Raw genomic sequence first — 15,944 nt, 5'->3', positions numbered from 1 at the left:
CGTGCAGAGGTGTGGTGGTATGAGTGAGCATGGTGCTTGAGGAACTGTAGCAGGAGTATCAGGAGACAGACCACGAAGGGCACCCGTGTGACAGGCAGAAGGTTCCGCTTTGCCAGCTGCCCTTCTGCTTTCACCCGAGCAGTTTCGGCTGGCTTGGTGGTGCAAGTAACCAAAATGCCCTCGAGGTGGCGCACAGGAGCAGCCAGACCGGCCTCCAGGTGACTCTGCTCAGACCTGGTTAGTGAGGATTTTTTCAGAGCTTGGTGATGTCAGACCACAGGCTGGTGCTGACCCTGGTACATCCGGGGAGCAGAAGGAAGCTGTTGACAAATCCAACACCCCCACCCCCGCTCATGATGCCCTCTCTGCAGCTTGGCACAGTTCCCACTCACGTGCGCTGAAAACAAAATGAGCCTGGCTGCCTGATTTGCCACCCAGACACGAATCCCAGCCAGCCAGCCAGCTCCTCTCCAAGAGGAGGAACCAAGGCTGAGAGTGCCCTGCCAGGGAGGTGAGGGGGGAAATGCAACAGGCAGCCTAGCCTGGCCCAGGAAAGGGGATTCTGGAAAGCTCTCCGCCTTTTAGAGGAACAGTGAGATGTGTTGAAAAGAATTTGGAAGGCAGACAGACCTAGATGTGTGGTCTTTCTCTGCCGTTTGCAAGTTGGATTACCTTGAGTATGTAAATTCAGTTCTCTGAGCCTCAGTCTCTTGACCTGTAAGTTGGGGATAACTATGACCCCCACAAGGTCCCTCTGAGACTCAATGAGGTGATGAAATGCTCAGCACCATCCCTAAACCAAATGGGTGCTCGGTGGATGCACAATGCTGAGTAAGAGTACTCACACTTAACGTGGCCATCTGTGTAAATTATTATGGTGCTGGAATTCTCTTAGATGCTTTAATCTTCTAAGCAACTCTATAAGGTGAGCACTGTTGTTCTATTTACATATGAGTAAACTGAGGCACCTAGAAGTTAAGGAACTCATCCTAGGTCAAAAAGCTACAAAGTGGTGGTGTCAGAGGTTGAATCTGCAAGTCTGGCCCTGGAACCTGTTGTTGTTCAGTCTCTAAGTCGTGTCTGACTCTTTGCAAGAACATGGACGGCAGCATGCCAGGCTCCCCTGTCCTTCACTATCTCCTGGAGTCGTGTCTGTTGAGTCTATCTAACCATATCATCCAGTAGAGGTGATACTATCTGACTGTTTCATCCTCTGTTGCCCCCTTCTCCTCTGGAGCCTGGGCTCTTCTTAAATATACTACCCCCAAAATGACAACTTTTATTAATGTTATTATTATGCCTGCTTCCAAGCAGTGTGCGGCTGACTCCTCCGTCCCTGATTCTCCACTGGTGAGTCCTAGACGCTGAGGATGTGGTGATGGGCACACAGGCCAGTGAGGAGCAACACCAGGAAGAATCTGGGCTCCATCCCAGCTGTAGGAGATGGGTTGGTCCAGGCTGTGGGAATTGACAGATGCTGGCTCAGAGGGCCCTCTGTTAATCCCAGAGAAGTGGGGCAGCTGGTTTTCTAAAGAGGATCTGTCTCCTGCCCAAGTCAGCGCTGTCTAGACCCCTGGATGTGCTTTTCATTTCTGTGGCCCACTCCCTCAATTCATCATCTGTTCATTCATTTGACAAAGATTCATCAGGTGTCTACCTAGGGCCGTGTCACAGGTGCTGGAAGACAGGGGTGAACCCGCAGATGGGGTCCTGGTACTCTGGAACCTGTAATCTGGAGATGGAGGCAGACAGTGTTTATAAACATGCAAACAAGCTAATTATAGATTGGATAAGTGCTGTGAATGAAAGAAGTTGGGTCATGTGCTGGAGAGTTCCAGGGCAGGAGAGTTGGCTTGGCTGGGATGGTCCAGGAGGGCCTCCCTGAGGGTGTGACATTGGAGCTGAGACCTGCCGAGCAGGAAAGGACCCATCATGAGAAAATCTGCAGGAGGAAGGGCCTTCCAGGAGGAGGGGGACCAGCCCTGTGGTGGGAGAGATGGGTGTGCTTAAGAAACAGAATGCAGCAGTGCAGGATGGGGGGCTTCAGGGACCTGTGAGGGGAGTGAGGGGTGAGATTAAGTCGGTAGGGGAGGCCCCGGCCAGATGCTGGGGGGAGGATAGGAGGCCATGGTGAGGAGTTTGACTTTACGCTGGAAATGACTGGAAGCTGTTAGAGAATCAGAAGCAGGGGAGTGATGGCATCAGCTGTGGGTTTTTGTAGATTTTCGGGGGTGGTGTGCAGGGAGACCAGCTTGGGGGCTACTGTGGTTGTTCAGGTGAGAGCCCGTGGCCAGGGCTGGGTGTGGGAAGATTGGTGTTGGTTTGCAGGCAGCCCCTTGGACGTGCGAGTTTACCCCCTTCCCAGCCTTCCCTCACCCACACCTTTACTCCTCCTGGAATCTGACTCCAGGACAGATCCAGTTGGATCTCAGCTCCTCTGTCCCTGGGCCCTGCTGCCAGGCCACCAGTTGTGAGGCAGAGCTGGGCAAAATCCAGGGCGAATTAATCTAGAATGGTGAAGTTCAAACTGAATTTTTAAAAAATAATAAAACTAGGGAATCCGTTTGGACAAAATTTGGGGAAATTCAAAATGTACACCTTGGGAGTTACCTGGCCACCCGGTGGTTAGTTCTCAGGACTTCCAATGCCATGAGTCTGAGTTCAATTCCTGGTTGGGGAACTAAGATCCTGCAAACTGCAGCGAGGCAAAAAATAAATAATAAACCTTAAGAGGGCAGAGCCTTCCCTCCTCAGACCACCCCACTCTGTGGCAGCACTGAGCCACCTTCAGGAACCTCACGGCTCCAGAGAACACAAAACTCCCAGAGGCCCAAGGATATCCATGGCGACAAGAGCCCCCTGTGTCAAGGTCAGTCCAAAACAGCAGGAGTTGGGGGACAAGGAGGTGGGTGGCAGAATTCACACTGAACAATGGGATTATCTTGTAACCCCAGGTTTTAAATTTTTATTTGTTTATTTTTGGGTGTGCTGGGTCTTCATTGATGCGTGCGGGTTTTCTCTAGTTACGGAGAGCTAGTTATGGTGCATGGGCTTCTTATTGCAGTGGCTTCCCTTGTTGCCCAGCACAGGCTCTGGGGCTTCAGTACTTGTAGCGCATGGGCTTAGTTGTCCCTCGGCATATGGAATCTTCCTGGAGCAGGGATCAGATCTGTGTCTCCTGTCTTAGCAGGCTGGTTCTTAACCACTGGACCACCAGGGAAGTCCCACCCCAGGTTTTTTAACACTGGGAAGCTTGGGCTACTCAGCCAGCCTCACTCCAAGACACAGTTTTCTTGGGCTTGACCTTTGAGAAGTCCAGCACCATTTTCCTGAAGGAAAGAAGTGCATCCATATCTCCAGAGCTGCCTAGGACAGCTGCCCAGGTTGTGAACTGTACAACTCAAGAGGTACCCAGGTGACAATGAGGATGGTGCCCCTTGGAGTTTTGGGAAACACAGCAGTCCTTTGGGCCCTTCCACAAGGGGTCAGTGTGGTGGAGTGGAAGAAGTGACTCTCACTTCTTCGACTCTGATGAGTCAGTTTTTCCTTGGAAGCACAAGGGCTGACTGGCAGATCCTGATGGGCTACTGAAAGAGGAGAATGGGAAGAGCCAAGAGAAGGAGGCAGAGAGGTCTTGACTGGCCCTGACCCCAAGAGTAGTGTGGAAACAGCTCTGAAAGGGAGAGCTGTACAGTTATCTCTCCATCCCCTGATATGTAAAATGGGGCCAGTTACTTATGACTCTCAGGGTTACGGAGTGGAATAAATAGCAAACAGTCAGTAAATGATGGCTTTTGTTATTAGCATCTTTAACACGCCCCAGAGTCTGGCCAGAAATCCTTTCTCCCCAGCTCCCTCGGCCTCACCCTTCAAGTGCCCCCAAGCCCTTCAGAGCTGCCCTTACAAACCATGGACTTCCACGCATCCACAAATTTCTGCCGAGGATTTGTTTTCCCATCCACTCCTCTGGTGGCCAACTCCCAACCCCCATCCCTTGCTGAATTTCTTGGGCCAAATTACACTGTAGAATGACCTGTTTGACCTTTCTTATGCCACTCAGGAAGGCCTGACATGCTAATGCCAGTTGGCCTGGGACCACCACCAGGAATCTAGGTGATGCTCTCATTGCATCGCCGAGCACCTGGTCACAGGAACCGAAAGGGACCATAAGCAGTTGGAGTCTGAGCCTCGGCCTGGTCTTTTTGGTTACATGTATCAGCACTTCACTCTTTTTTTTATATAGTGGTAAAGTAGTATATATGAAGAAGGGAAAGGCTACCCACTCCCGTATCCTGGCCTGGAGAATTCCATTTACTGTATAGTCCGTGGGCTCGCAAAGAGTCAGACACAACTAAGCGACTTTCACTTCAAAGTAGTATATATAACAAAACTTACCATTTCAAACCCACCACCCTTTTTCTGGCCCATCGCGAAGCCTGATGGGATTTCAGTTCCCAGACCAGGGATTGAATCCGCACCCTCAGCAGTGAAAGTGCAAAGTCCTTAAAGTTTGGACCACCAGAGAATTCCCCACTTTAACCTTTTTTCTTTTCCCTGCAGTGTGAGAAAATAAAAAAGATATTTCATCATTTCAAATGAACTAAGATTTGACAAATGGGACTTCTCTGGCGGTCCAGTAGTTAAGACTTTGCCTTCCAAATGCAGGGCATGCAGGTTCTATCCCCTGGTTGGGGAACTAGGATCCCACATGCCTTGTGGCCCAAAAGCCAAAACATAAAACAGAAGCAGTGTTGTAACAAATTCACTAAAGACTTTTTAAAAAATGGTCCACATCAAAAAAAAGATTTGCCAAATAGGAGGTTGGCCAAAAAGTTCGTTTGGATTTCTCAGTTATGTCTTGTAGAAAAGCCTAATGAACTTATTGGCCAACCCAGTATTTAAAACAGGTTAGTTACCATCGCTTATTTCAGGGTTTCTGGGTACTCTTATTCATTGAACTTACTATGCAGATTTTTTTTATTGTGGTAAAATATACATAACATAAAATTTACTCATTGTGATAATTTTTAAGCATACAGCTCACTAGTATTAAGTATCTTGACATTGTTCTATATCCATCACCACCATCCATCTCCAGAACTTTTTCATCATTCGAAACTAAAACTCTATACTCGTTAAATAATAACTCTCCATTCTCCCTTCCCCCCAACACCATTCTGCATTCTGACTCTGACTTTGACTACCCTAGGGGCTTCGTATGACTTCATATGAGTGGAAGCTTACAGTATTTGTCCTTTCGTATTTGGCTTATTTCACTTATCATAATGTCTTCAAAGTTGTAGCATGTTTCAGAATTCCATTCCTTTAATAGCTGAATAATATTCCATTGTATTATATAACACAGTTTGCTGATAGATTCATCTATTGATGGACAGACACTCAGGTTGTATGTGTGTGCTCAGTCACTTAGACTTGTCTGACTCTTTGTGACCCCGTGGACTGTAGCCCGCCAGGCTCCCCTGTCCATGGGATTCTCCAGGCAAGAATGTTGGAGTGGGTTGCCATTTCCTTCTACAAGGGATCTTCCTGACCCAGGGATTGAACCTGCGTCTTCTGTGTCTCCTGCACTGGCAGGTGGATTTCCCACCATGCCAACCTGGGAAGCCTTGGACACTCAGGCTGCCTCCACTTTTGCTGGAGAACAGGAAGACAGGAAGCTTCCTGTCTGAGCCATCACCGCTCATGATTATCAAATATTACAAACCAAACAAAAGGTGTCTCTCATGACAAAAGTAGATATGTTCTTTATAGCAGACTTAGAAAATATGTATGTGAAAGAGGAAAATGAAAATCTCCTATAATCCCATCTAAGAGAGATAATTGCTATTAACGTGGTGTTAGGACTTCCCTGGCAGTCTAGTGGTTAAGACTCTGAGCTTCCACTGCAGGGGCTGCGGATTCAATCGGTGGTTGGGGAACTGAGATCCTGCATGCCAGGCAGTGCAGCCAAAAAAAAAAAAGTTTTTGAAATGGTGTTATTGTCTGAATGTCTGTGATTCCCCAGAATTCATATGTTAAAATCCCAGCCCCCCACCGTGACTGTATTTAGACACAGGTCCTTTAGGGGGGTAATTAAGGTTAAAGAAGGTCATAAGGATGGAGCCCTGATCCAGTAGGATTAGCGTCCTTATAAAAGACACATCAGAACGCGCTTGCTCTTTCTCCACCATGTGAGGGCTTAGCAAGAAGGTGGCTACATAAAGCCCGGAAGAGAGCTCTGGCCAGAAACCAGATTAAGGGACACCTTGATCTCGGATTTCCCAGTCTCCAGAATTGTGAGAAATGAATTGCTGCTAAGTCTTGTAGCCTATAGTATTTTGTTACGGCAGCCTGAACTGACTAGGAAACACGGTTATCCCTCCAGTGCGTATATATTTGTGACCTTTTAAGCCCAAACCAAAACAGGATGATTCTTACGTGGTATATCATAGGAGTTAAGAGCACAGGCATTGGAATCAGATCGATCTGGGTTCAGATCTTAGCGATGTAACTTTAGGCAGATCTCAGTGGTGTAACTCTCTTGCTTCTTCATCTGCAAATGGTGATGATTACAGTATCTACCTCCAAGGACTGCTTTGAGGACCAGATTAGAAAATGCTTCTAAAGGGCCTTGCACAGTTCCTGGCACATGGTAAAAGCCAATTAAGTGGTGGTAAATTCACTTTTCACTGGACTATAGCTCCTTTTGGAGAAGGAAATGGCAACCCACTCCAGTGTTCTTGCCTGGAGAATCCCAGGGACGGGGGAGCCTGATGAGCTGCCATCTATAGGGTCGCACAGAGTCGGACACGCCTGAAGCAGCAGCATAACTCCTTGAGCGAAGAAACTTTTCTGACTTGTCTGCTTTATCCCTTCTTCTCAGCACAGTACCTGGAGAATAGATGCTTATTATTTATTGAAGGAGTGAACAGATGGTTCTATGAGAGCAGATAAGAGAGAACAGCTAGCATGGTGGATGATAGAGTTATTGGCATCAACCAATGTTCTGCAACCTCTCAGCAAAGCAGAGTGGTTGGCTAAGTGCCTGGGTACCAGAGTTCACCCACCTGGGTTTCAATTCTGGTTCTACTGGTTTCCAGATGTGTACATCTCTCTCTCTTTCTCTCTAAAACACACTTTAAAATACAACTCTAAAGTGGGGATAAGTATAGTACCGACCTCATGGGATTGTTAGGAGGATTAAATGAGATGATCCATGTCAAGTGCCTAAAATAGCACCTTCCTCATAGAGTTTTTATGAGGATTAAAGGAGATCATCGATGAAAACACCAGACTGGTGCTCAACAAAATGCTTTTTCTCTTGTTGTCAAAATGTCTGTTACTGGTTGTCATCCTCAGATCAAACAGCAGCAAATCAAAAGCGGAGACTCCCAGAACACCCAGCAGCCCCTCGAGCCCCACGTTCGCCCCCTCCGTCTGCCTCCTGGCGCCCTGCTATCTCACAGGGGACTCCGTCCGGGACAAGTGCGTGGAGATGCTCTCTGCGGCCCTGAAGGCTGATGGTGAGAGGGCCTGAGCCAGCGACTGGGGAGGGAAGGGCTTCCCAAGATCTGGGAGAGGTGGTTTTTCTCCACACCACAAAAGCGGTACAAGATGCTAGACTCCTCGGTACAAACAGGCTTCACTGCCAAGGTCATCTTCAACTGATGCCTATGTTTCCCAAATCTCTTTTAGATGATTACAAGGACTATGGAGTCAACTGTGACAAGATGGCATCAGAAATTGAAGATCATATCCTTGAGCTGTGCCAGGGCTGTGGGTGCCTAGACTGTCCAGCAGCACGTGTCCCAAGTGCAGCGGATCCGGGACAGTGAGTGGGCTAGGCTGTCTACAAGCAGTACCTCATTTCATGTTGAGAGCAATCGCACAGGGAAGCTTCCCTCATTTTACAGGTGAGGTTAACTGAGGCTCAGGGCGGCTAAAGCCTTGCCAAGGCTCATCAGCTAATGGTACTGGCAGAATTGAGATTTGAACCCAGGAAGTGTGACTCTAGAACCTGAGGGCTGGGACTTTCCTGAACATCCCAGTGGTTAGGACTCCATGCTTTCACTGCTAAGGGCCTGTCTTCAATCCCTTATCAGGGAACTAAGATCCTGCAAGCTGTAACCGCCGAAAAAGAAAGAACCCGAGGGCTCAGACAGGCTGTGTCTGGACAGGTCTGGGTTGTGACATCATCGCGGAAGTGAGACAGAAATAGAGGACAGCATTCCTCATGTTCAGCCTTCCCTCTCTTCTTCCTCTGACAATAACAGCTCCCATCTTTGATGCCCCAAGTATGTACCAGGCCCTGTGTCTTGGTCAGTTGACACTTCCTATCTCTGTAGATTGCCAAGAGAAATATCAGTAACCTCAGATATGCAGACAGACACCACCTTAATGGCAGAACTAAAGAGTCTCTTGATGAAGGTGAAAGAGGAGAATGAAAAAGTTGGCTTAAAACTCAACATTCAAAAAATAAAGATCATGGCATCAGTACCATCACTTCATAACAAAGAGAGGGGAAAAAGTGGATAGAGTGACAGACTTTATTTTCTTGGGCTCCAAAATCCTTGAGGATGGTGATTGCAGCCATGAGATTAAAAGATGCTTGATCCTTGGAAGAAAAGCTATGACAAACCTAGGCAGCATATTAAAAAGCAGAGACGTCACTGCCAACAAAGGCCCATAGAATCAAAGCTGTGGTTTTTCCAGTGGTCACATAAGGATGTGAGAGTTATATCATAAAGGCTGAGCATCAAATAATTGATGTTTTTGAATTGTGGTACTCAAGAAGACTCTTGAGAGTCCCTTGGACTGCAAGAAGATCAAACGGGTCAATCCTAAAGGATATCAACCCTGAATATTCATTGGAAGGACTGATACTGAAGCTGAAGCTCCAGTACTTTGGCCACCTGGTGCAAAGAGCTGACTCACTGGAAAAGACCCTGATTCTGGGAAGATTGAGGGCAGGAGGAGAGGGGATGACGGAGGATGAGATGATTGATTGGCATCATAGACTCAGTGAACATGAGTTTGAGGAAACTCCGAGGGATAGTGAAGGATAGCGAAGCCTGGCGAGTTGCAGTCCACGGGGTCACCAAGAGTCAGACAAGACTTAGGGGCTGAAGAGGAACCACCTGTGTTAACACTTACAACAATCTCTGTGAGGCAGGGGCTGTTGTTCCCATTTTACAGAACAGGAAACAGGCTCAGAAACTACTGAATGTCAAAGCTGAACTGAAAACTTTAGTCTTTGGATTCCATGTCCTGAGTTCTTCCCCTCTGCCCCATGCTCCCACCATCTGAAAGCAGCCTTGTATAGACAGAGGAGATGACTGCTGTGTGGTACGGCCAGTGGAACTGAAAGATTTTTCTGTTGTCTTGCCTGGAAAGTCCCACGGGCAGAGGAGCCCGGCAGGCTACAGTCCATGGGGTCGCAGAGTCAGACACGACTGAGTGACCAACAGTTGCTTACTAACACTTACTTGTTGTTTTGTTTTAGCAATGCCTTGAGCTTGCTGGATCTTAGTTCCCCAATCAGGGATAGAACCCAGGTCCCCTGCAGTGGAATCATGGTGTTCTAACCATTGAACCACCAGGGAAGTCCCAAGATTTCGGCCTTGAGAGAAAAAAGGCCTCCACCCAGTGCCGCTCTGAAGGAATGCATAGAATTCCTTTTACTGGAGACAAAGCTTTGCATATCAAAGAAGTGTGGAGGGTGGGGATGAACTCCCCAGGGAACAGGGGTGTGAATGTCCCATTAAGGCCCTTTCCTGGCCTCCTGGGCTCTATCTAGTGGCTCAGCAGGCTAGGGAAGGTACAGGGGCCAATCTCAGAAAACAGGTTTGCCTCCCTCCATCTCTTGCCTAAGAACCACCCTAATATCCTCCAACACATCTCCTGGGAGTTTCCCTCCACCATCACTTAGTTTTTAACCAGCACTTCTTGAACTAATCTAATACCTCTCCAAGTACATTTTCAAAATTTCTAATTAACTCAGGATCACAGAACACAAGGCATCAGAACTATCAGAGCTTCATCTTTGTTTTCTCCCGAACAGTTGTCCCTCTGAGAAGGTCCCTCCACCTTCAAGCCCAGTTTGGGACGCAAGGTGAATGGGCCAGTGTACAGTCTCCACTGCTGGCCTTCCATCCTCTGAGTGACTCTCTTCTGAAGGAAAGGCCATCAGAGCTGCACCAACAACCTTTCAGCTCTTTGTTCGTAGGTGGTGGGAGGTCAGAGGGAGGATGAGTTTGGGGGCTTGAATGCTCCATGTCCTCAAAAAGGTAGGACCTCTTTGGAGCGACCCTGGACCAACATGGCAGCCGTGGGGCTCTCGCGCATTCATGTCAGGGTGGGGAGGAGGTCAGTGGAGGTGGGAGGTCAGTGATGCCCAGGTGTGCTCTGCCTCATCCTCCTCTGCAACCTTGATGAAAGGAGGCAGACTAAGGAAGACGCGGACGAAAGGATCCTCAGCCCTGCTGTCCCCACTTATCAAGCACATCTCCACCTCCAAGGATCCCAAACACAGAAGATTTTTAAACAAATACTGGGGCTTTCAAGTGCATGAGAGCATATTCTTCCTTCTCACATTTTATTGTACTATACAAACAAGATGAACCGAAAAAATAAACACCACCACCTTCCCTCCCACCACTTGGAGCTAGCCAGCTGTGTCCGTTTCTCCACATTCCCCACAGCTTCTTTCTCGTATAGGGTTTTTCCCAGAAAAGGCTTCATCTTCCTGATTCTTCTTGGCTTCGCAGAGGCCAAGAAAATGCGGCTGTGTTCCTTGAACTCTTCCAGAGAAGGGAGGAGGGGGTGGAGATGGAGGAGGAAGGAGGCCCATCTGGGATGCAGCTTCTGGACAGAGAACTCCCTGTGGTCGGTGGCCAGGGGTGACTTCCTGCCGGGTGAGTGGAGAAGAGAGTGTTACCGTCAGGAGGGAGTCTGGCTTCCAGCCCTGCCTCTGCCGGGAATGCGCCCTGTGACCTTGAGCAAGGGCCTGTACCCTTTCTGAGCCTCAGCTTCCTCATCTATTAATGAGCAAACTAACTGACCAGCAAGTCCCAAAGTGGGTTCTGCGATAGGTATTCCTAGAGAAAAAGAGGGGAAGGGGAGGTTGGTCTGTGTTCTAATATGCTGAAAACACCAGATGAAACAAAAGCCAATGCGTTCTTTATTGTAATACCTCCTAGAGCCTTAGACACGTGGCCCCCAATCTGATGTTCTCCTCTGACAGCTGGACTTAAAGTGTCCAGGAGCCCTTCCAAACTAGGGGGTCATCGTCATCACTATCATCTTAGCCCCTAAAGGCTGAGCATTTGACACGCCCCGACCACCACGCTAGTAGAGTGTGCAGCTTAGCTCAGGGAATCCTCATGACAACCTGTATTTTATGAAGAGGGAAGCCGAGGCACAAAGAGGTCCTGGGCTCACCTGAGGTCCCACAGGAGGCTCAGACAAACTCAGACTGCCCATTCCTGGGGTCCCTGGCCCCACAGTGCTTGTGATGACCCGATCTCACCTTGAAAGCTGTTTCCTATCCCCGATATGTGACTGATCCCACATGCCCGCGTGAGGACCCTGATTGGGGAGTCAGAGGCCGTGAAGGGGCCTGACCCCTGTACAAGCTGAGGGTACTCACTCGAGCACGTGGGGGTGAGCCAAGTCCAAGGAGAGGGAGAGGTGGCCTTGGGGCTCCCCGTCCTCCGGGCCCTCTGTGAGTGGCTGGCTGGCCCTTGACGGTGTCACATATCTACCAGGAGCTCAAGAGCACCGACATGAAGTACCGGAACCGCGTGCGCAGCCGCATCAGCAACCTCAAGGACCCCAGGAACCCCGGCCTGAGGCGGAACGTGCTCAGCGGGGCCATCTCCGCGGGGCTCATTGCCAAGATGACGGCGGAGGTGAGGGCGGGGCCCGGGCCCCTCCAGTCTAAGAGGCGGAGGCTTGTGAAGCAGCGATGAGCCAAGGCTTCCTTAGCGGGGGACCATCTCGGACGCCCTATCCCTCAGGACCTCTGCACCGTCAGAACAGTGAACACAGCGCCCAGGTATTCGGCTCCGTGCTCATCGCTTCAGGCGCATGGGCCGGTTCTAGCTTCACACCAACCGAGGGAGAAAAGTTTATCATGTCCAGTCTTACAGGTGAGGACACTGAGGTTCAGAGGATTTAACTCTCTGTGACCTCGTGGACCTCAGTACACCAGGCTTCTCTGTCCTTCACTGTCTCCCGGAGCTTGGTCAAACCAATGTCCATTGAGTCGGTGACACAGTCCAACCATCTCATCCTCTCTTTCCCCCTTCTCCTCCTGCCCTCAATATTTCCCAGCATCGGGGTCTTTTCCAGTGCGTGGGCTCTTGGCATCAGGTGGCCAAAGTATTGGAGCTTCAGCTTCAGTATCAGTCCTTCCAGTGAATATTCAAGGCCGATTTCCTTTAGGATGGACTAGTTTGATCTCCTTGTAGTCCAAGGGACTCTCAAGAGTCTTCTCCAACACCACAGTTCAAAAGCATCAATTCTTCAGCGCTCAGCTTTCTTTATAGTCCAACTCTCACATCCGTACATAACTACTGGTAAAACCATAGCCTTGACTAGACGGACCTTTGTCAGCAAAGTAATGTCTCTGCTTTTTAATATGCTGTCTAGGTTGGTCATAGCTTTTCTTCCACGGAGCAAGTGTCCCCCACATAAGAAGGCAGATTCTTAACGACTGGACCACGAGGGAAGTCCCTCCTCCCTGCTTTGTGCTCTGCCTCCCTCTTCTGCCTTGTTCAGTCCTACATCCCATTCCCCAGCTCTGGGCCCAAGCCTGAACTGGAGTCCCTGACTCTATGGAGAATAACAGACATGTATACAAATATGTTTCATACAGAGATGGTGGCTGCCGTGATGGAGCCCCTGTGGGAACTTAACAGGAGGGAAGGATTGACCCAGTATGAAGCGGTCAGTAAGGGAAGGAAAAGGAAACAGGCCTGTTTGAGGGAGTATATGCAATGGTTAGAAGCTCGGCGGTTACACCAAACTGCCCTGATTTGACTTCTGCCTATGCCGTGAGCTGTGTGATCTTAGATCAGCCACTTAAGCTCTCTATGCTTCAGTTTTCTCATCTGTAAATTGGGAATAACAGCTATCTCATGAAGGACAGAATGAGTTAACACATCTAAAGTGTTTAAAAGGTTAAGACAAAGCCCTCCCCAGAATTAGTATGGACATGAGTTTGAGCAAGCTCTGTAGGTTGGTGATGGACAGGGAAGCCTGACTTGTTGCAGTCCATGGGGTCGCCAAGAGTCAGACACGACTGAGCGGCTGAACTGAACTGAACTTAGGCCCATTCACCAGCCAGCTCATGAAACCCTCATCACAGTGAAATGTTATCCCCACTTTATGGCTGAGAAAACTGAGGCCACCCACACTCAACTCATAAGTGATGATGAGGATTTGATCCCAGATCTGTTTATTTCAGAGTCTGTCTTGGAAAGACCTTTGCACACCCTCAAGTATGAGTAGCTCTTGCCAGCACTCAGGGGATTCCCTGAAGGCCCACAGCGATGGCACAGCTTAAGTGCCACTAAATCCAAGAGGCCCAGAGAAGGGGCAGAGACATGTCTTGGAGTCTGGATGTGCCTCTGTGTGTTTGCGGTGTGTGAGATGTAGTGCATGTGTGTGGGGTGGGTGTGTGGTGTGTGTGAGGTAGCATCTGTATGTGTGGTGTGTGTAGTTAATGTATAGTGTACGTAGGTATGTGGTGTGTGTGTTATATAATGTGTGCGGTGCTTGCTCAGTCGCTTCAGTCGTGTCTGACTCTTTGCAACCCCATGGAAAGTAGCCCGCCAGGCTCCTCTGTCCATGGAATTCTCCAGACACGAATATTGGAGTGCGTTGCCATGCCTTCCTGCAGGGGATCTTCCTGACCCAGGGATCCAACCTGAGTCTCTTGCATTGCAGGCAGATTTTTTACCAGCTGAGCCACAAGGGAAGCCCCCCACCCACTTAGCACCACCTGGGAAGCCCCATGTAATATGTATGCAAACATTTTTCTGAGAATTGTGTTCACTGCTTTCCTCAAATACCCAAAACAACAAAAAGTCCTGAAAGTGAAAGTCGCTCAGCTGGGTCTGACTCTTTGCAACCCCATGGACTATACAACTCCATGGAATTCTCCAGGCCAGAATACTGGAATGGGTAGCCTTTCCCTTCTCCAGGGTATCTTCCCAAACCAGGGATTGAACCTAGGTCTCCTGCATTGCAGGCAGATTCTTTACCAGCTGAGCCACAAGGGAAGCGCCCCCCCACCGGCTTTAGGATACAAATGGGGAATCTGGCACAGATAAACAGAATTGGCTTTTTGCTTAATTAATTTAAAATGTCTGATCTTTTTAGGCTGCTAACAACATATACCCAGGGTTACACATGCAACTTGGCTTAACAGAGTATCCTCTTTTCTTGTGAGGTGGCGCTGCAGCTTAGATGGGAACCCAGCCTGCGTTTCCGTCTGTCCCTCACTCTGTGGCCCTGGGGTCCTTGGCCTCTGTGTGCGTGTGTGTCGTTAGAATGCCCTCATCAGAGTGTCTTACGGGCGGCTGCAGCGACATTGGGAAACCAGGCCCTGGAGAAGCAGCAGCAAGGTGTAGCCACGAGTGCGAGCCAAGCCTGGCAAGTTCCCAGAAGCCGGAGGCTGGAACAGAGCTGGGTGCCGGAATTAGGACAGAGGCCCCAGACGTCTCAGCAGAGCAACCGGCCAACTCTGGCCCCATCCAAGGACTATTCACTAGAACAGGGCAAGAGAATCAGGTGATCAGCAGGCCCAAGAAGAGGCTGACCAGGCCAAGGACAGCAAGCCAGGCCCACACCAGGCCTCCCCAGGGACTGCCGGTGCCAGCTGCCAAAGGGCCCCCGCCAGCAACCCAGGCAGCAGAGGCCCAGGGGGCCGCCTTCTTGGGGTCAACTTCTGCTCCAGGCAGGAAATTTCTATAGGAAATATGGGATCGGGGCTTCTCTGGTGGCTTAGTGGTAAAGAATCCGCCTGCAATGCAGAAGTCATAGGTTCGATCCCTAATCTGGGAAGCTCCCCCATGCTAAGGAGCAGCTAAGCCCGTGGGCCACAACTATTGAGCCTGTGCCCTCGGGCCCAGGAACCGCAACTATTGAAGCCTGTGTGCGCCCTAGAGCCCATGGTCTGCAACAAGAGAAGCCACTGCAATGAGAAGCCCAGGCACCGCAACGGGAGAGTAGTCCTCACTCACCACAACTGGAGAAAAGCCTTCGTAACAACAAAGAGCTAGCACAGCCAAAATAATAATAATTAAAAGAAATACAGGACCATTCTCGCTCCAATAATAAAAATAACAACTTGGACTACAAAGAAAGCTGGGCGGTGAAGAATTGATGCTTTTGAAGTGTGGTGTTGGAGAAGACTCTTGAAAGTCCCTTGGACTGCAAGGAGATCCAACCGGTCCATCCTAAAGGAAATCAGTCCAGCATATTCATTGGAAGGACTGATGCTGAAGCTGAAACCCCAATACTTTGGCCATCTGATGCAAAGAACTGACTCATCTGAAAGGACCCTGATGCTGAGAAAGATTGAAGGCAGGAGAAGGGGACAACAGAGGAGGAGATGGTTGGATGGCATCACCGACTCAATGGATGAGTCTGAAACAACTCCAGAAATAGTGAAGGACAGGGAAGCCTGGTGTGCTGCAGTCCATGGGGTCGCAGAGTCAGACACCACTGAGCGATGGAACAACAACACTATCTTGCAATCTTAGGTGAATGCTTGGCTCTTGGACTAGATGTCATTACCTGGAGACAGGAACCAAATCACATCTTAGTTCACAGGGCTTAGAGGCAGTGGTGGGCTGTCCCTGCCTACCAGCTCCAGAGAGCTGATTGTGTGTAGCTGTTCCCAACTCTGCGTTCAGTTCCATCACATTAGTAGCTTG

The 15,944-nt window shown here is 49.4% G+C and overlaps 1 protein-coding gene across 2 annotated transcripts in view; it reads left to right on the top strand.

Moving 5' to 3' along the window:
* The window catches only part of TCEA3 (transcription elongation factor A3), a 43,756-nt gene that overhangs the window by 20,160 nt on the left and 7,652 nt on the right, over positions 1-15,944 (top strand). For both annotated transcript variants that reach the window (XM_065930040.1, XM_065930039.1), the window contains exons 6-8: positions 7,360-7,523; positions 7,696-7,757; positions 11,760-11,909. In XM_065930040.1, coding sequence (XP_065786112.1) covers positions 7,360-7,523; positions 7,696-7,757; positions 11,760-11,909 — 376 coding nt within the window. The remainder of the gene's footprint in view (positions 1-7,359; positions 7,524-7,695; positions 7,758-11,759; positions 11,910-15,944) is intronic.

Source organism: Muntiacus reevesi, chromosome 3, assembly GCF_963930625.1.
Source record: "Muntiacus reevesi chromosome 3, mMunRee1.1, whole genome shotgun sequence".
Taxonomy (NCBI): domain Eukaryota; kingdom Metazoa; phylum Chordata; class Mammalia; order Artiodactyla; family Cervidae; genus Muntiacus; species Muntiacus reevesi.
Note: the sequence above shows the minus strand (reverse complement) of the source record. Positions and strands in the feature narration are given on the sequence as shown.